Source organism: Tyto alba, unplaced genomic scaffold, assembly GCF_018691265.1.
Source record: "Tyto alba isolate M040663 unplaced genomic scaffold, T.alba_DEE_v4.0 Super-Scaffold_28, whole genome shotgun sequence".
In the NCBI taxonomy this organism is placed as follows: domain Eukaryota; kingdom Metazoa; phylum Chordata; class Aves; order Strigiformes; family Tytonidae; genus Tyto; species Tyto alba.
Window position 1 is genome coordinate 12726933 of NW_024881302.1, and position 20062 is coordinate 12746994.

Here is a 20062-nt window from a genome sequence, read left to right on the forward strand (position 1 = left end):
ATAACAGAAAGGAAATAGTAAAAGATAAACTTGGGTCTGGCTTAAGAACAAACATAATTCTAAACTCAGTCAAAAAGTAAGTTAAAATTTGCTCATCACTTTTCTCTACTAACCCCAGAACAAGCAAAGTAGGTTCTGAAATAGCCTCCATTATTCAGTAGAAGATTGTTGTTTCTTTGCAAGAAAATACATCACAGTAATAACTTTGCAATGACCCTGATACACCTTAATAGTTCAAAGAATGGTCCCTCAAATGGCTAACAGTGCTCAAAAAAACACTTTCAGCTTTAAGAAGTCCTATCACAGAGTAACAAGAAATTGTCTCTCCTTTACTTAAAGTTGTCTATGCCTCCATATCTATAGCCAACTCTAGCCTCACTGCATTGAGTTGTGTATCAGTAGAAAACATCATGCAATATATGCAGTAGTTGTTCATACACAACTGAGCGCAGCTCGCTTGATAGCTCCCCTCATGGGAAGTAGGGCATGGAGCTCTTCTGCTGAAGATTACTCCCTGTTTTTTCTGCAAATACCCAACCTCCATCAGTAGGCTTTTTGACAGTACAGGTTTTACCCTCCAAGGCTTCATTGAAGAACATGGTTGAATTAACTAAAAACTAAAGTTTTTTCCCATGGAAGTTTTTTCCTCAACCAGAGAATGTGCTACCACTCTGCTCTCCCTGTAAGAAAGCCCTATCCCTAGCAGTTTCACTGTCTATCCTAGAAAGCCATAGCCCTCCTATTTACTATCTGTTCAGATATGACTGAACTCCCAGTTTACATGTCATGAGGACACATCTTTAAGACTAGTAAGAAACAGCATCCCTAATATTCCTTACATTAGTGAAAGCACAGAAACATATGCTACAGATATTTTGCAACTCTGTACAACAACTATGACAGGAAAATCTCAGTTCTGCAACAACTGGTGCCCCACCCTCTTGCCACAAATTTCCTAGTAACAAAGCTGCTTCTGCACAAGTAACACACACGACATTCAGTACACAGCTAGTGGAAGGTCAGACATTTGCTAACACAAGTAAGAGATTGCTTTATCTTAAAGCATTTGGTCAGCTCTACCATTCCACTGTAGTCTTTTCTAAAAAAGATTAGATTCTAAATATCAAGGGCAACAGTACAAAATACCAGAACCTTAAAGCTGCTGGCTAAGATTAGCCCACACAGCTTCCACTGCACAGCAGGAAGAAATTTGGAAAAGTTGATTTGTATCATGGAAGAGTTGAAGCACATCTCCCCCCTTGAAACTCTTAAGAGCTATAGCCACTGCTGGGAAAGAGTGTGCTTAAGAACCAATCTACTGCATGTTATAAATCAAACATTTAGTCAGTAACTCTTTGCTGACCAGTCAGACATTAAGGGACACGTTCAATCTTTAGACAGAACTACAGTCAGAAGCCTCTTAACCGAAGTAAGGCCATACCCCTTCCTATTACCACACCCAAACAGGCCTTTAAAAAGTAGCAAGCGAACATTTCACAAAATGTGAAACCCACAACAAAAGGGAAAAGGATCATATACGTGACACTTAAAAAACAAATAACAACAGCACCTAGCAACATCAACACTGGATTAAATCTGAAGATACAAGGGCAATGACAAAGTGATAGCACTCCCATCTATTTGTGGCTGATCTATATTCTCTTATGCACACTGGTCACACTTTCAGAGATCATCAGTTTTACTGCTAAAACATTGGGAATATTCAAATACCTTTATTTCCTTCTATATCCAAAGGATTTACCCCTCCAAGGTGTTTTTTTTTTCTTTCTTGCTATACTATGAAGTGGAGAACCAAGGCCAGTTATTTTTTTTTAAGTCTCTCACTTCTACTACAAGGTGCGTAAAGAAATAATTTCACAGGAAAGCTGTGATGACTTCTTTCTATTTCACTACCAAAGAACTGATAACAAAAACTGAACACAGAAGACTGGATTAAAAGCGTCCCATCAAAACGATGGAAGCCTTTGCAGTGTATGACCCCCGCAGAAGCAACTAAGTATTCTAACTTGTGTCCTACTCATTCTTGTACCACTACTTGAAATTTATATGCATACACAAAAATACTGCAGCTTTGACAAGAACATAATACTGTATCTTGCACAGAGCATTTTTCTGGTATCATATCCAACATCAAAAGGTGAAATCTCCTACTGCTGCCCTTCTCTCCTAAACACAATCACCTTAGCTTACCAGTTTCCAGATATCTGATTTTGTTTTTCAAATATTTTCTTTGCCTCTAAAAAAAATTAATTAAAGATCAGTTGGCCACTTACTGAGTTTTTCTGTATATCTTGCTCAACTTTAGAAGAAAACACTGAGAGGTCACCATTAAGTATAACCTCAGCCAACGAGTTCACCAAAGGGGCGTAATGTATAATTAGAAAAACCTATTAAAAGAAGGGTGGAAAGAAATATTAGACATATATTACAGAACAAATACAGCTTCACAATTTCAATCACTGAACATACTTCTATGACCCTGTTAAACTGGTATCTTAAGTTTACATATACAGTAAAGTACAAATGGTAACACTGATAGTTCATGAAATCTACATCAAAGCACAGGAGACCCTAATCCTCTCTACAGGTATCTGACTTTTCTCTACATTTTAAGCTACCTAGTTTTAATAATTCTTGATATTATTCCTTCCTTCTGAGAAATGCAAACTCTCTCTTCTTACCAGTTTTGAGATGGAAGTTGTGTGATGTTCTAGCAAGGAATCAAATGAAAACGGCTCAAAAAAATAGGTTTTTTTTGAGAAACTACACAAATTGATTATGGTACACAGCATCCTCTGACCTTGTATGCCAACGACTGGCATGACTCCAGTAAGTTCTGTGTTGTGCACACAATTACTTCGCAGTGATTCACGAGTCATTGTCATTACAAAGGCTGAACTGGATCAGAAGCAGCTTTTCTGGCTATGATACCATAATGAATTATAGTCTAGCTACAAAGCAGCTACGTAACAGTGGAATAAGAGCCATACTGCCTATTACACTAGAGCACTTATCCAGAAGTGCTTTGGTGCTTTAACAAAGTTCTCTGTTTACACAAAAACTCTGCTTTGAATCAAAGCTTACAAGGTTGGGCCAGCAAACAATTGGCTTCTGGACAGAACCGGCTCAGGTCCAGCTGCAAGAACCTCAAGTCAGCTTATATCCATTCTCTTCAGAGAAGAGAATATCCACCGAAGCTGGATCCCTAAACAGTGGTTCTAGCTGAAAAAATCCCCAATTAATTTCTAAATCAGTAAACTTAATCACTGTTTTGACAACATTTAGCGAAACATGATCTCCACAGGTTTTCTGATTGAAGTCAGAACCATACCAGGCCTTCAGAAGTGAAGTGATTATCAGCATGCAGTGATGACCTGTGTAAAACCTTGGAAAGTCGCAACACAATTCAAAAATACTGTCAACAACTTCTCAAATCACTCAGGCTTATTTTGATTCAGAAAGCATAGCTTGACTATACACAGGAATGTTTTGGTGTAAGTATGTTATGCGTTCACTTTGTGAACAGTGGATGAAAATCCACCGCTGTGTGTGCTGCTAGTATGAGTCTCCCAGGCAATTGCCTCTAATGCCTAAATGTAATGCCTAAAGTGTATGGCTGGTGTCAGTAACAGAAACAGGTAGAAAGGTTTTTCAGATACTCAGTCTACACTTTTCCAGATCCTACTTCAAAAGACAGACTTTAGGTTAAAAAGGAGGTAGAAAAAGATGCATTTCTGCCAGTTACAGAAAAAGTAGCTTGATTTTTCTACATTAAATCCCATTTTGATACACAAAAAAAATTGTTCCAAATTCTTTATGATTAGGAAAAAAGTTCCATCTTCTCTATTAAAAACAATAAAGGACAGATGGAAATCGAAGTGATACCTGGTCAATACTTCCGCTAACATCAAAGAGGTTAAAAGAGGTCAACATATACAACCTTATGATGCAGATCCCTTTAGTTGCAAGAAGCTGTTGCTCCCAAGGTTTTATGTGTGGGTAAATAATTCCCACATCATCACAACTTTTTAGGTTTAAATTAAAGAACCATCAATTTATATTATCCTGAAAAATCATATTTCTCAGAAAAGTTCCTAAGGAATGATGATGAAATTACAGGCCAGACCATAATAAAATGACTAATGTAAACTCATAAGTTCAAAGAAAAACAGAAGTAAAAGTTCTATGAATACAAGTCAACTATTTTCAGAGAACATAATTTAAGAAAAGTAGTCTCACAGCAATGCACTGAAGACTACAGAGAGAAAATATTTCTCTCTACAGTAAAAAAACAAAACAAAACAAAAAAATCCTCTTCATTTAAAAATAAATTCCAGAAAGAAAAGGAGGTGGAATTGGCAAGAATAAGAAATAACAGGTACTTAATTACAGATTTAAGACATAGGCATAATGAAATGGAAATTGTGAGAACTTGAGGTTTTGGTGGTGGGGGGTTTTGGGGTTTGTTTGGTGTTTTTTTTGTTGGTTTGTTTTTTGTTTTTTCTTTTAAATCAAAAAGACCCATGAGATCATTGCTCCCTCTATTTTTCAAAGAGGAACATTCAAGCCCAGAACCTTCTATAGCTTATGCAGATTCAAAGTGCAATGCAGCATCTATCTAAATTTCACCTGCAATTTTATTAAATTCTGTCCTGGCATGTTGTATGGCTCTGTTATGCACCTTTTCTCAGGTGGTGTATATAAACTGTAATCACTGAATGCTCTACAGGCTACCTTGTGCTACGAGATCCTCAGAAGAATGATACTAACTCAAGTAAGAAGCTATTTGGTCTGTCCATAAAAAGATTAATTTTATTTTTTTTTTAATAGAAACTGATAGGTTTAAAACTTCATTTCCCAAATTGTCTTTAATGGCTTTACCAAAATAGACAAAACCATAGTAATTTATAACACTACTTCAAAACATGTTCTGAAATAGGACAAAATACTTAAAATACTTACTTGAGAAAGAAGATAGAGAGAAACTTGGAGACTTATTTTTGGACGCTCTCCACCCTATGGAAAAAATGTTATGAAAAATGCTGATTTATTTATACAAAGTTAAAGCATTTACAATGTTTAATATTTAAATCAAAACTTTTAATATTGTATTGTTCCACATTTTGCTACAAAATGTTCGGAAAGCATCATGCTCTTTAACATACACTTCTTGTAAACTATTTCAAATGAAGACTCTCCAAATAAGCATATCCCTTACTATACATGCTTTAAAAAAATCACTATTGATTATTGTCTTTCACAGTCAATTTGGTAATTTAAATTTGAAAGATGTGTATCTGAGCAGAATGTTGGTTTTCACTATGCTATTATTCCTTCAACAAGTACTTCTCAGCTAATGCTCATTAAAGTCTGCTCTAATAATTAGCTATTCAGAAACAATTAAATACTACCCACATAATAAAAACATGTTCTTGACAGACAGTTCTCTAAATCAAGTAAATCACACTGGGCAAAAATATTTGAAGTATAAACTTGAGTAGAACAGTGCTAAATTTATATACCAGCAGTAATGAAAATGTTTCTAAAAATAAACCAGTGATATTTTAAAAACCATCACCAAACAAATTTATGAATTATCTCAAGAGGTAAGAACAGCCCAAATTTATGATCACAGATATCTCTGACACATCTGCCTGAAAACAGGAGGACAAGCAGATTTTGTACATGCATGAATGGAAAGAGAATAGCTAAAATGAAAGTAAAAGCCAGGAAGTCTGCTTCACCCTATTTCAATGGCAAGACAAGAAACTGACTGTTACTCAATCTTCAGTGCACATGCAATATACTTATTTCATTAACTTGCAACAAACCTGACCTCTGGATAATGAAAGTACGCTGAAATTCACAAAGCATTGGGTATCTTAAGAACAAACACCACTACAGAAGATTAAGGGGAGGGGGGGGAACCAAACCAAAAAAACACCCCAGATACAAACTGAACAGTGAATTTATTGTTTTTGTTGTTGTTGTTGTGTTTGTTTGTTTGTTCGTTTTTTGTTTGTTTGTTTTTGTTTTTAATGCTAGTGAATACAGGAACCTGTACAGGTTTTAAAAGAACAGTTTATTTTATTAAAAATTAGTTTTCCACTAAATTTAAATGCTATGCTTTAAGAATAAATTCAACTATACCACATTCAAACTCAGCTTATCTGCAAGCAGAAGAATAAATTATCAAAACAAAAAGTTTCTGTTTTCTACCTGGAATGGATTTTTACACCATGAAAAACTTGCACATATAGTGGGAAAAGGTATTATAATCTGCTTTTGCCAGGAGACAAGTTACCACATCAGAAAAGGAAATCACATATCCCCCAGCACCAGAGAAATTTAAACCCTGTTACAAATTTGCAGCTCTTCTTGTCTCCACTATTGTCAGCATTTAACAGCTATGTCAGCCAAAGCAGTATTTGTTTGGTGAATAAAATTTCATCTATTCCGTCCTTAAATTCAATCTCAGGGTATTTCCCCTACAGTAACCTTATTTAAGCTGTTTCAGGTATAACACACCAACATAGATATTGACAATATTAATCCTACTACTGAATATACCTTCTGAACAAATCATTATGCATACTGAAAGCAAGTAATACCTTTAAGACTTAACTGTTTGCAGGTATTAGCTTACCTTATCTTGATTTACTAATGAATATACATAGAGAGGAAGAAAGAGCCTATTAAGTAGGTGGTCTGTCAGCACATCATTTAAAAATTCACAATTAATGATGAGGATATCATTAAGGTAATGTAAATGATCAAGATGTTCTGCTACCAGGTCACTCAGTTTGCCTCTATTTCTGTGCCTAAAAAAGAGAGCAGAGAAAGTCTCACATATAATTAATTGTCAAAGTCTTCAACACTTAAGAATTAATGTGTATCCCTTCCACAGATCATCTTGTGCAGATCTACTGGCTAAAGATGTTTTCAGTGAAGTCCAATAATGCAGCTAGCAAACAGTATTCAGGTTTGTATGTGCTTCAGGATGCATCTTTCAAGTTTTTTCCCAAGTTTTCAGAAGCAAAAAATTTACAAAACTTTGCTTTCCACTGCTGGAGTCTTTAATCAGGCCAACCATGAAAAACGGTAAGACTTTTTTCCAAAAATAAAAGAAGAAACCTATGTTGTATTTAACATCTACCTCTTCACTTTAAGAGAGCAAGAAACAGCCTCCCACTATAAGATGGAGGTGGGAAGGCAAACCAAGAATAATATGACTCAACAAAATATTTCTGTAGTTGATAGTGGAATATTACACAGAAATAGGTGGTCTGACAGTTTACATATTAAATAAAGTTCACCTTTCTAGTTTATATTTTTTTCCCTAGAATCTGTTCTATTGAGACGATACACAGAAAAGGAACATTAAGAATACAAAGTTAATAAGACTAAGAAGCACAAAATACCTTTTCTGTCTTCTGAATATTTACTAAATTTAGCAGAATTAAAACGAAGACAAGAAAAAGCATGTTGCCAAACACTAATTGACTTTTACAGATTTTAGCACAGATAGGGAATGCAGTACTAACCCCTATTAGTTCAAAGAATCACTAAAAAATTTTGCAAGAATTAAAAGCTTGAACTGCCTACAAAGGCACATATTCAGAAACTAACTTAACTACTACAGACAAAATAAGGAGAATATCAACATCTGGGAAAAGCATTTTCATTCAATACCCAGCATTTGTAAAAGCTTACTCTTCATCAGTCTGCACACAGTTATCCAGTTCTATCACGTGGCTTCCAATAAACCAAACGAGGTTGGAGAAATATGGGACAGCAGTTTTATCTCTAATGTAATGAAGCATAGGTTGGTTGTCCACTGAAGAGAAATTGTTAAAAAGAAAAATCAGTTGCCAATTTTTTTTTTTTTTTTACTTACTTTGTTGTATTTCTTAAAAATTATCTTCTGGATTTTTAATACATGCTAGCTTTTCATGTGAGTATATGCCTGACATGATCTTATGCATGAAATGGACATCTACAAAAGTGTCATATCAATTCTTAATTGGCTTGAATGAGCCTAACATTGATATATTTACACAGGTCTGAAGATAAACAAATCTAGTGGAATTCAGAAAGGTTTTTTAGTGCATTCTTTATTTAAAATAAGAGGAAAAACAAGTGCAAGAATAAAGCTGAAAGTCAAGCTAATTAGACTTACATGACACTGCATTAAGGAACACAGGAATCATCAGTGAAGGAAGGGCAAAAGAAACAGACAACAGTTAACAGGATTAGGAACTGGGATAGTGACATCCTCCAAAAGGGTTTAAAAAGCTAAAGCACAAAGCATCTAAACTAAAAGATACAGGATAGGTGTTAGATCAGAATATATGCAAATGGATCGTCAGAAAATTATGAAAGCTGAACATCTGAGCTGTGTTTTTTCAACTCTAACCTTTATGTCACTACAACATTCAACGAAAATTCCAGGCAAGTATATTTTTTTTTACCATAAAAACATTTAGTTACATAAATATATAACAAATAGGATATGAAACCTGCAATTTGCTCTTTTTGTGAGCTCATATTTGGGTTTACAGCTCCTTGAAGCAGAAAAAGAGCATCAAGTGCCCATTTCTCAACATATAAAAGACAGACATTTATCCCTTGCAGTCAACACTATAAAGAACCTATTTCCTATACAGGCTATCTAGTTATTTGCAAAGCAAATTGTTCATTATTTTTAAAAAGATCTTATATTCTTCTATGATGAAGGCTGTCATCAAATCACTACTTAATTGATATAAAGTTGTGTAAATTCAAAATGTAACTTAAAATGGATTAAAGAATAAACAGCCCTCCATGAACATATTCCATAATACAAACTGCTTTACAGCATGCTAATTTCAGGAGGTAGAAGTTATGAATACTCATCAGTTTTTGTATAGATGACTGTGATATTTATAAAGCTTAAGTTCATAAGTAAAAATTACTTGATATTCTTTAAGCACTTTGGTTTTGGGATTGGGTCTTTTTGTTGGGTTGGTTTTTAAATACACTCACATTCTGGTCTCTGTTGGAAGGGAAGCTAAAGTTCCTTGTGTATGCTTGGTACTCTTTGGGGATTTTTTAAACCAGGTTTCATCCGTGAGGAAACAATACTATTTATAAGTATATCCTGTAGGTTTGGGGTCCTGTTTCATAAAAACCAAAATGGGTATCTGAAGCATGTCAACATGCTAAGCTTTTCAATCTCATAAAACAGCCAGAAAACCCTTCGATGTAAATAACTGAAAATTAAACTACAATGAAACAAGCATTTTGTACATATGCCTTTTTTAATATATAAAAAGCATACCTTTGTAGACATTTAAAGTTATAGTCCTAACAGCAATCCTGACCATGCTTTCTGGGTGGTTAAAAAATTTAATAGCTTCAGTGTACAAAGCGAAGTCATTAGTGTGCTGTAACAAGAGAAAAGTATTTATGAATTAACCAAAACATATACAGAACATTTGTTGGAATTATGTGGAAAACATTTTTCACACAGATTACTCTGACATTTTTACCTTCTACTTAAGTAACTGAAATGAGTTTACAATGCACTGTCAGCTGCATTTGTTGCTCTGCATTAAAATAAACTGCTTTAATCGCCAGAGCTTTCCATGTTAACTCTGCACATATTCAGAGCTTTAATGCCCTCTTCTGGCAAAAAGTGGAACGGAGAGAGGAAAAATCCAATTCAACTCTGGCCTTTGATTACTCAGGCTTTTAGACTTTGACTGAGCCTCTTAGAACCAAGTGGTGCAACAAAAAAGATCCCGTTTATAAAAGCACAAGAAAACAAGGCATAAACAAGTTGAATTCTCAGGGAAGTAGACTTCAGAACTATTGTAACAGTCCAATATAACACTAACTTCCAGATTTTTATTTTATTATAATTGCATGAGGAGAAAGACCTTCTTTATCATGCTTTTGCAGAGATTCTCACAAATGAATTCTCAGTCACTGATACTACTGTTATAAAAATAAATGCAGGATATACTGAGACAAGAGACTAAATAGAATATGTGCCAAATTGCTATAAATTTCTAATTAAAGTCCTCTTATCGCTATACTGCAACTCTTTCTTCACTTACCTCATTATAAAAAAAATGTACAGTATGATTGTTGAGTTTCAGGGAAAGAGTTTTCAAAAATGATATGTAGTATGCCATGATCTCCTCATCAGAAAAGTCAAATTTGTGGACAATAATAGAATTTACATAGTTATTAGAGAGCAGGTAGTCTGAAAAAATGAGACATTACACAGGTTAACAGAAAGAAAAGAATCATCATGCTAACTAGTTGAATTTAAAGTACCAGCTAGCAACAAATTACCTGATGTCTGAATATCCCAAGTTTTAGCCAAATAACTCATGTGATGGTTTCAAGCGGTAATATAAGGAAATTGTTCCCTACAAAGGTCTTTGCTCCCAAGAACAAGACAACTGAAAATATACCTCACCTTCCTCAATTTATGTAGGCTTTGCAGCTAATAACACTTGAAACAACTCTCTTTTCCTCCCAAATTCATAAACTCTCAAAGGCTTGTATATGACTTTCTCTTCATGATCGGTGTGGAGTACTTTAAACTAACTACTAATACTGTCCTCTTTATATGTTTCTGAAAACACTGAAGTAAATGTGAGTGGCTGAATGACAGCCCCAATGATGTCAGAACAGTTCCAGTACAAATTATAAAACAGAGTTCCACCATGTAATCCCTGGTAGCAAGACAAACATTTCAGACCACAACTAATTTGCCAACTTAACCCCTTGAAATATGCTAAATAAGTGTTTCAGTAATGCAAAACAACTACTACTGTATTACTGAAAATTTATATTAACAGGTATTTTGCAGTCAAATTTTACTGTACTTTCAGTAGTGTTCAATTTAAAAGATTGTTAGGAATTTATATAGTTCTTCTGTTGAGGGACGCTAGGATGAAATTTCATTACATGAAAGCGAATTCAACCAAATCTTGATCACTCAAACAGTTTAAAAGTGTGCCCTTACACAGTGATGTTTCGTGACTGATGTTCTCGAAAAGGATGTTCAGAGTCTGCAGAAGCTGTACACACACGTAACGACCAGACTTCTGACGCAAGATGTTCAAGAAGAAAACAAACATATTCTTCTCCAAGAAAAAGCTGAAATAAAGTAGAGGTGTCATTAAGTCACTTGCTGTATTAACAGGAACATAGTTTTACTAGGATCAAGGACGATTCTAGGCAAGTTTGACAAACAGCATGTTTTACATTTATTTTGCAAAGTTTTATCTGTTTAACAGAGTATCTTCCAAAAACCTTAAATACTGACAAGGGTGTTTACACAATCAAATTATGCAGAAAAAGGATGTCAAGAAACCAGGGTCTTTTGCATTTTATTTTAAATTCATCAGGCAGCTTCCCTACCTTGCAGTCATAATTTTGAAGGGGAGAGCCTCTAAATGAAGGTTATGTTTTGTTCACTCACCCCTTTTAAGATAACACACTTTTTGTCTTCAGCACTGTAGACCTTATTTTTGATCCACTTTATTTTTTTTTCCACACCAGAAGCAAGCATTTCATGGTTTACTGTACAAGGCAAACGGAAGCGAATGCTTGCAGTGTATTTAAACCAGAAATGCCTGCAATTTAAAGGGAATAGTGTTGTCTCTTTTGTACCAGGCCATGACAAATACATATCTATGAATTTTTTTTTACATCAACTACAGAAAAAACTCATCATTCCTAAGATTGTCACAAGCAGAGAAGACAGCAAGGAACGTGATCAAGATACAGAATAGATATAAATAATCAGAATAAGTTAATTTTCTTAGTCCACATCATAACCCAATTATGTTGAAATCATCTTGTAAAAATAAAACAAACCACTCCCTAAATAACTAATTAAAATCACCAAGCACCTTAGTTTTAATTATCTCAAGCACAGATTGCCTTTCTAAAAGAGAAAGTGTTTTGAAGCAAATAGCCAAGCAACAGGCACTATTAGTCAGATTTGCAACTGTGAATATTTGTTTTGAAGTTTGTTTTCTATCACACTATTTTATGAGGATTAAAATAACATCTGAAAACAACTCTCTAAATATCACAGCTAGAGTAAGATACTTATTTTTAGTTTCTTATATAAATTGAAATGAAGAAATTAAAGTCATACGATATTAATAGATGTACTGAGTAAATCTGAGCCCTTGAATAGGTTAGATTTTGCATTTATGTCAAAGATTTGAGAGTTGAACAGAAGTAGTACCTGAAGAACTCTGGACTTGGAACACTTTTTTGTTAACAGAAGTAAATTCTCTGTTTCTTTGTATGACAAGAATATGATCCTGCTTACCCATCTACTACAGGACATAGTTTTCTACCTACATGCATGAAATACAGACTTGGAAGAGTTAACCTTTTGAACTAGATCTCTATGAAACTCTAATAATTCTTCTAAGCAATTTTGACTCTTGTTTTGAAGTACTTACTCAAATACTGAGCTGTCATTCTGATCTCCCCATATCAGGATCTCTGTTATAGAACGAATCGTCTCTACCAGCAGGTTGCGGTTGTGATCTGTTACTGTTGTATTTTTAGTCAAAACATGATACATGTACCTGAAAGAAAAAATAATTACAAGTAATATGTTATCCTGCCACTTTCACATGCATCATGTTTGCCTTCAGTCACTGTAACTTATTGTATACAGACACACTTTATGTCTAATCATTGTACGATTTTAAAATCCTAAAATTTCCTTTTAATATTGATGCAGAGATAAAAGCAATTGTTAAACAGAGTATGTGACAAATGAAACAAATCCATAGCTAGCCAGGTGAGTTATAAATGCTTATCCATATGTTAACATAGGACTAGAAATTATTTAACACTTGCTTCTGGTGCTTCTAATGGCAACTTAGTGAATTTCTTTGGAAGTATGATCAGCAAGAAAAAGGAGATATAGAAGAAGCAGGTAAGCATACAGTAGCTGATATGGGAAAGAGTAATTCTGGAAAGACGCACACAGATATAACTAGAAAAGTTAGATTCCTTCTCTTGTCTGCAGAGACTTTACAGACTCACATCAATTCGATGGTTAATAATCAGGACTGTCAAAGACTATTCATTCAGTTTGGAAAAGCTTAATCATCAGGTCTCTGGCCCTTCAAGCATAGAAATATTGATCAGAAAGGTGGCAAACTCCAGCTTTACCATCTCAAAGGGCAAGAGTTTAAGGCTGTCTAATGAAGTTAAAAAAAAAAAAGTCTATATTACACAGGTGACAGAACACTAAATAAAATGTGAAAGGCTTGTAAATCTCAGAATTTTACTCAGTCAAGGAAGCATTTCCCCCCCCCCCCCCCCCAAATAAGATGTTACATCAAAGATTACTTCCCTTTATCCTTAAAAAAAAAAGGGGGGGGAGAGGGGAGAGACAAAAATGAGAAAAAAATCATGTCACTTTAAAACTGTAAGCGTTTAGACTACTAAACACAGATCATATATTGCTATACTGCAATCTACTGAATAGCAGGAGCAGCACCTGTGCATTAGGATTATCCGGGCAGTGTACTCCCAAGTGTTTGGGAAGGAAGATAGGTTTTTCCATACTATCAACCTTCCCATAAAAAAAACAGAGTTAATCAGAATTCCCAGGATCTATTTTTGGGAAAGCTACCTGCATGTTCTGACTCTGGCAGAGCCTACCATAATTGTTTTAGATTCCATTAAAGTTTGTTCAGTGATCCAGGTTGAAATTTTAGGAATCTTATTAGTACGATAAAGGAGTTTAGAAGTTCAAGATGCCAATTTTTAATCAACAGACCCAAAGACCTGAAGCAGCTATTACGTGAAAGATAGAAATACCAATTTTGCCAAGCTGCTGTAGGGTTCCAGGAAGCACTGTGCATGTCTAAACCAAAATTTTGGGGTGTCTGGTCTAAAGTAAGTTTTAGAAGCTTAGGTCAAAACCAGACTTGAAATCACATTAAAAAAAAAAAACAAAACAAAACAAAACAAACAGTATTCCCATCAATTTTATCTACGTTAAGAAACTGAATCACTGCACAGGGCAAACATGCACCTGGAGACTAAGATGCCATTTAACTGAACATATGTATCAGGCTGTTCCAACTCTTTATCAGACTTAAAATAATAAAAGAAGATACTACCTAGTTTCAGAACCTTTTGCATGCTTGAATTCAATTAAAAAAAAAAAAAAAAGTTTGATCGTATTTGCAGTTTACCAAAATCTAGTTTGGGGAATCTTCTTCAACCACTGAGCTGCCACTCAGTTGGCCAGAGCTTTGCAGGACTTGTTGCAAGACACAGTCCATCTTCATAAACCATCAGAAGCGTAAGCTATTTCAGAGAGGATTATTATGCTGTTATGGTAAAATGCTGTATGCTTGCTAATCTCTACATTGCTTAATCATCAAATAACAATTTTATTGTGTTGAGTACGGCACAAGGACACTGAGAAGTAAACAACTCTCAGAAGTTCACAGTTTTAACAAACTTGATATACTGCATGCTCCCTTCCCTCCCACCCAAAATCAGCAATGTGATAAAGCCTACATCACATTAAGCTTAACCTACCAGACAGAAGAGGCAAAAGGTAGAAAAAGGGAAGAGATGGAAGGTGGGGGAAAACAATTGGCTTTTCATACTCATTCTCTTCAGTAAAAAATTTTCTCTCTCTCTTCATGCTGTTTTTTCCCCCCTCACTGATCAATATTCATTTTCCAAATCCAGAGCAGAAACTGTTCAGATGGAAACCATTCTAGGAAAAGTTGATTCATAGCTCTCTCTTCCAGTCGTAATTGCCAGGTCATGTGCTGTACCATAACAGAAGTCACTGACTAACAAGCTGAAGAGCATCTGCAAATCTTCAACTAATCAGAGGATTACCGTTCAAGATTCCTTCTATGGAGACAGTTGATGGCGCACAGTGAATACATGAGAGTTTAGGTCTGACGACCTATGAGAATTCCCAGGGCTTCCTAAAAGAGCACACGGCACACAAACCCTACAAAACCTTCCCATTATGGCACTATATGTATTATCAGGACAGTGAATCAAAAGACAGAGCAAAAACTAGAGTCACTGCTCTGAGCATGCAACAGCTAACAGAACAGTGAACAGCTGAAGACAGAAGGCAATTAAATTAGAACAGTTCATTCCACAGCAATCTGTATGGTAAGTATTTCTCCTGAGAGTTACTTCAAAGAGAATAATAAATTAGAACACTTCACATATTTTTGCCTATTTATTTGAAGTCATATATAAATTATTGCATCTGTGAATAAATATTTATCATTAATAAGTTACATTATGCAAATGTAGGAATAAAGTTTACTCCAACAGCAGAACTCTGGGAATGGGAAGCAGTGAGAAGAATCACATGCTATTACCTCACCTCAGGAGTCCACGGAACATAGAAAATTACAGATGCAAAAAGCAAGAAACATTTAATAGTCAGGACTACACTGACTCCAATTTAATTTACTTAATATCAACATTACTGCAAAGTTCCTTGATTTGCTAGCACACTAATGCACTTAGAGAAAACCTGAGCTTCACTTTCAATCTATTCCTTTATCTACTTGAAAATAAATGAGAACGCATGCACATACTTGTTTCTCTTACCAGACATGCAACATACCACCTCATGAGAATATGAAGTATCACACAAACCCAGTATTTTTATATTTACACAAATCCTTAATGTCTATCTTTAAATGCTGATTACAAAGGGGTCAAGTCTGGCCTCCAAAATGCTAAACCCTCAAAGAGTAGGTTTTTGTCTATCTCTCTGTATTTGAAGACTGGGTTCAAACACAGACCTAACAAAAACCCACCATGCAGGAAGTGTCAGAGCACCTGATACCATCAAAATGAGCCAGAGATTTTGCCATCAACATAACAAGACAAGCAAAATTCTGAACGTTTTTCTGGCAAGAAACCATGCTCAAAGTACATAGTAACTCATGAATATAGAAAGTGTGTATTAATGACTTTCCAACTGATTACTTACAAAAATACACTAAAACAGAGCAGAGTTTAGGAAGTCAAACACTCAAATTTAAAAACCCCAGACTTAATCGTAACATGCTTGCTTCTTCATGTTGCCTGTAACGATGTAATTACATACTGTTCTCATAGAGGAAACTCCATGTATAACATGGACAGTACTTCAGGAAATGAATCAGCTGTGAGAAGTCTTCAACCATACATGTTTATGAACACTGCATCTGACCAAGTCATAAGAAATGTTCAGCACCCAACTCTAATGGTATAAACCCTTTTGTGCAATCAATATGCAATTAAAATACCAAGTGTAGAAGCAACAACGGGAAACATACTTGAAGGTAACAACAGGGTGGTGTAAAATACCTCTTATAAAAGTAGAAAAAAAATTTACATCAAGAAACAAAGATACTAAGCTTAAGTTCCAAGGCCATTCACTTCAGCAGGAACACCAGAGATATAGATGAACTCTTCAGGAATGATTATGATATCACCACTTAAATACTGGGAAAACAAAATAAATCCTCTTCATCCATAGCAATGAAAAGTCAAAGTACGTAGACAGATAGGTAGAGAAGATAGTTATGCTCTCAAGGATATGTGACCATGCATCTGCTAAGGTTAGACTATCCTCAACTGGGCAATATAAAAGACTTTTCAGTACTTTGACCATAGGTCAGCTCCTAAGGCAAGGAGCTGAAGGAGTAGAGTATAGAGGCTATCACAGTCAGCAGTTGGAGAAAACGGCAAGAAACCCTGACGTACACAGGAACGTCTGTCGTACTTACAAAGGTAGGCCACGAGAGGAACATGCAGCTCATCAGAAAGCACTAACTTCATGTTTATGTAGCATGACACACTGTTGCCTAAAACAGCCTTGATGTATTTACATTTAGAACTGGAAGCATATATGCCCTGGGTTTGAGCAGAGGACTAAGGGAAGGAAAAAGGTCTAATTTTAAACCGCTGGTTGCCACCTTTAAGAAGTAGATTCTGACCTTGCTTCAGACAAAATCTCCTGTAAAGATAAATAAGCCATTTCAGACCATCTTCCCAAGCAACCATTAACATTGTTGCTGTTTCCAGAATATTTAGGCTTTCTCCATTTATTAAGTTATTGACATTCCCTCAATTACTAACCAAAGAGCAAAAATATCAAGTTCTGTGGAAAAATAAGTCAGAATCACTCAGACAGTACATAGCACTGTGCTGAAGCCTCTCTAGATCGCAATTCAGCAAAGTATTAAAAAATTGAATTAAACCGTAACTGTCTTCCTAGACCAAGAGACTGTATCAGAACACTTAATACAAATAGCCTTACCATTTTCTTTTAGCCAATCCATTTTATGGCATGTTTGCAGAAAGACTGAAGAGTCAAATTTCAAAAGCAAGCCTCAAAAACTGCATTAAAGCTGACAAGAAAGTTCCAGATTCAACATTTTATGACAAAAAGCAGTAAGTCTCTCAGTATTACAAAACAGGTGTATTGTTTACAGTTTAGACTAAATTCTACATTATGCATGTTAAAAAATAAAAATATTCCCATAAGGATAGCGCAGGCTAATTTCACTCTTGCAACAGCATAATTTACCTTTTATAGGCTAAGCTAACCTGTAATAGCAAGGATGGTGAGTTTTACTCAACTCACATGGAACACAACACGGGGTTTTGATGAGTTGAAAAGATGAGAATGCAGGCAGCTTGTAAAACAGTGAGATTATCAAGACTGACTTTCTTTCATGACTGTGAAACAAAGGCTCTTTGCTCTTTTTCCTTCTGTTGCTTTTCTTACTTGAACTGCTACCTTAGAAAAGCCCTAGATTTCACTTTACCACTAGGTATCTACCTTTGCTGTTGACACCTAACTAGAAACGGAAATTCATACAGACTAGCTAAACAAACATTTAAAATGTACATAGTCTAAACAGATCAAAGGTCTTGGCTGTCCTTTACATAGTATCATTTCAGATTTCATAATTAAAAAAATCACATGCAAAAAAGCAAAACAACAAAGCTAGTATTTTAGTAGAGAACTATATGCTTCAATTCGCAGATAAGAAGTCAAGCACAAGCCACAACACTCAGAGCCAAATTTCCTTTTGCTACAAATCAAACAGGGTTATCACTTTTTCTACCCACTGTGGCCCCATAAGAACACAGGATGACATTTTTCTTGCCTGAAATATTCTAACATTCTAAAGTCTCCCTCTCACCCACCTACTTTTTATAAACTTAAACTCAATTTCTTCAAATTTCATCACGCATCAGCATTCTCCCTCTATCTTCATGTGTAATATCAAAACCAGACAGCTTTAAAGGTCCACTAGTACCTAGTAGTACCCAGTGACTACCCCTTGTATGTTAAACACCACATTCCTATGTTTGTATCTGAGCATGACTTTTCCCCTTTTTCCTGCAATGTCAGATCATCTTGACTTACTTGTCTGACCTACCATGCTTTCAAAATTACTTTCTGTAGTGCTACTGCCTCATTGGTTTTGTATTTATGGACTTGATTTCCCTGTCTTCGGTAAAAAGTAATGTATTTCAATTAGTCTTGCTGGTTTTGAACATTTTCCCAGTTTAGATATAAGGACGAGAATCCATAAATCATCTTGATAAAATAATTGCAAGATCCAAATCTTGTATAGGTGCATCTTGCTCATTACTGTCAGACCCCATTCGTGTCCTCCCTGTAATCTGACTAATCATTGAAAACTACCAGCCACTTATTTCTCAATGAGCTATGTGTTCAGAGTGATTTCATTTAGAAAATGCTTCCTCTCTTAATGACCTCCTTTTCTTGTTCAGTAGAAAAAAGAAGCTATAAGGGTGAGTCTCATTTTTTTTTGCAATAGCAGAACCCTTAAAATGGAACAGATAATTTAAAATTGTTTTATCCCATGCCATCTCCAGTGGCAGAGCTAGAAAAAACTATTCCACCTTCTGCAGTCAGCAATAATGCAAGGATATCCGATTCTGACGACTAATGTTACAATTCTCAAGCTCAACGGCTTTACTACTGCGCCAGCTGCTGAGCGCTCTAAGTAGGGTACCTCCCCTGGACCTGCAAAACCACCATGAATCACTGCTGACTACGAAGATCCCTACAAACACACCTCAAAAGGTCTGTATTGTTTACAGGCTGGGACCAGGCTCCTCACTTCCCCATCTTAGCCATTACCAGGAAACAAAGTTCTCCCTTAAAAGGAACGTGATAATTCTTGTATTTATTACCTCTTACACTCTAATCCACTGAATAAGTGTATGACATTATTAAAAACAAAAAAAAAAATCAAACAAATATGTATCGCAGCCATGAGTGTGACATGACATCGCGGAACTGTGTCTGCCCTGTTTGGGACGAACAGGCAGATTTCCGCAAGAGAGACACCAACCTACTCCGCGCTGAGTCTCCCTCGCCGCTGGCGAATTGCTCCGGGAACTTTCGGATCGGGAGAGCTGCGTCAAAACGCACCGGCGAGGAGAAGGAGCGGCCGTGGAGCCGCCTCCCTCCTCAGCCCCTGTCCTTCGGGACGCCTCCGAGCTCCCTCCGAGGGAAAACCCTGCCCCGAGCAGCTCTGCAGACGGAGCCCCTCCGCCTACCGCCTCCCGCGCCAGCTCGTCCCCTCACGACCCGGGCGAGACGATCGCATCGCAGCGCCGCTCCCCGCGTCAGCCCTCCCGCCCCCCCGGCTCCCCTTCCCCTCAGGGCCGCCCCCGCGGCCAGCCCCGCGCTTACTTGAGGTGGTCCAAGGAGTGGATGCTGCGGGCGGCCTTCCCGTGCCCGCCGCCCACCCAGCTGCGGGAGCGGCCGAACATGCTGGCGGCGAACGGCTGCTGCGGCCGGCGAGGCTCTAGGGCTTCATAGCCCGGCGGGGAAGGACGGGCGAGCGGCGGCGGGACGGGCGAAGACCGGCGGAAGCCCCCACGGCCGCGGCCACCAGCGCACAGCGGCGCCAAGGCGCACGCGCGGGCGGAGCACGCTGGGAAGCGCGGCCGCGCGGACTGCAAGTCCCAG

General features: G+C 36.6%; 1 protein-coding gene across 5 annotated transcripts in view; it reads right to left on the bottom strand.

The window, feature by feature from the left end:
- CLEC16A (C-type lectin domain containing 16A) overlaps positions 1-20009 on the bottom strand; it is a 77921-nt gene extending 57912 nt beyond the window's left edge. For 3 of the 5 annotated variants that reach the window (XM_042798495.1, XM_042798493.1, XM_042798496.1), the window contains exons 1-10: positions 19784-20009; positions 12501-12629; positions 11042-11175; positions 10122-10270; positions 9341-9446; positions 8201-8206; positions 7735-7858; positions 6668-6842; positions 4984-5037; positions 2295-2408 (exon numbers count right to left, since the gene is read on the bottom strand). In XM_042798495.1, the coding sequence (XP_042654429.1) occupies positions 2295-2408; positions 4984-5037; positions 6668-6842; positions 7735-7858; positions 8201-8206; positions 9341-9446; positions 10122-10270; positions 11042-11175; positions 12501-12629; positions 19784-19863 (1071 nt within the window). In that variant the 5' untranslated portion in view covers positions 19864-20009. The remainder of the gene's footprint in view (positions 1-2294; positions 2409-4983; positions 5038-6667; positions 6843-7734; positions 7859-8200; positions 8207-9340; positions 9447-10121; positions 10271-11041; positions 11176-12500; positions 12630-19783) is intronic. The other 2 variants (XM_042798498.1, XM_042798494.1) reach the window with 1 other exon arrangement.
- Between the last annotated feature and the right edge of the window lie 53 nt (positions 20010-20062).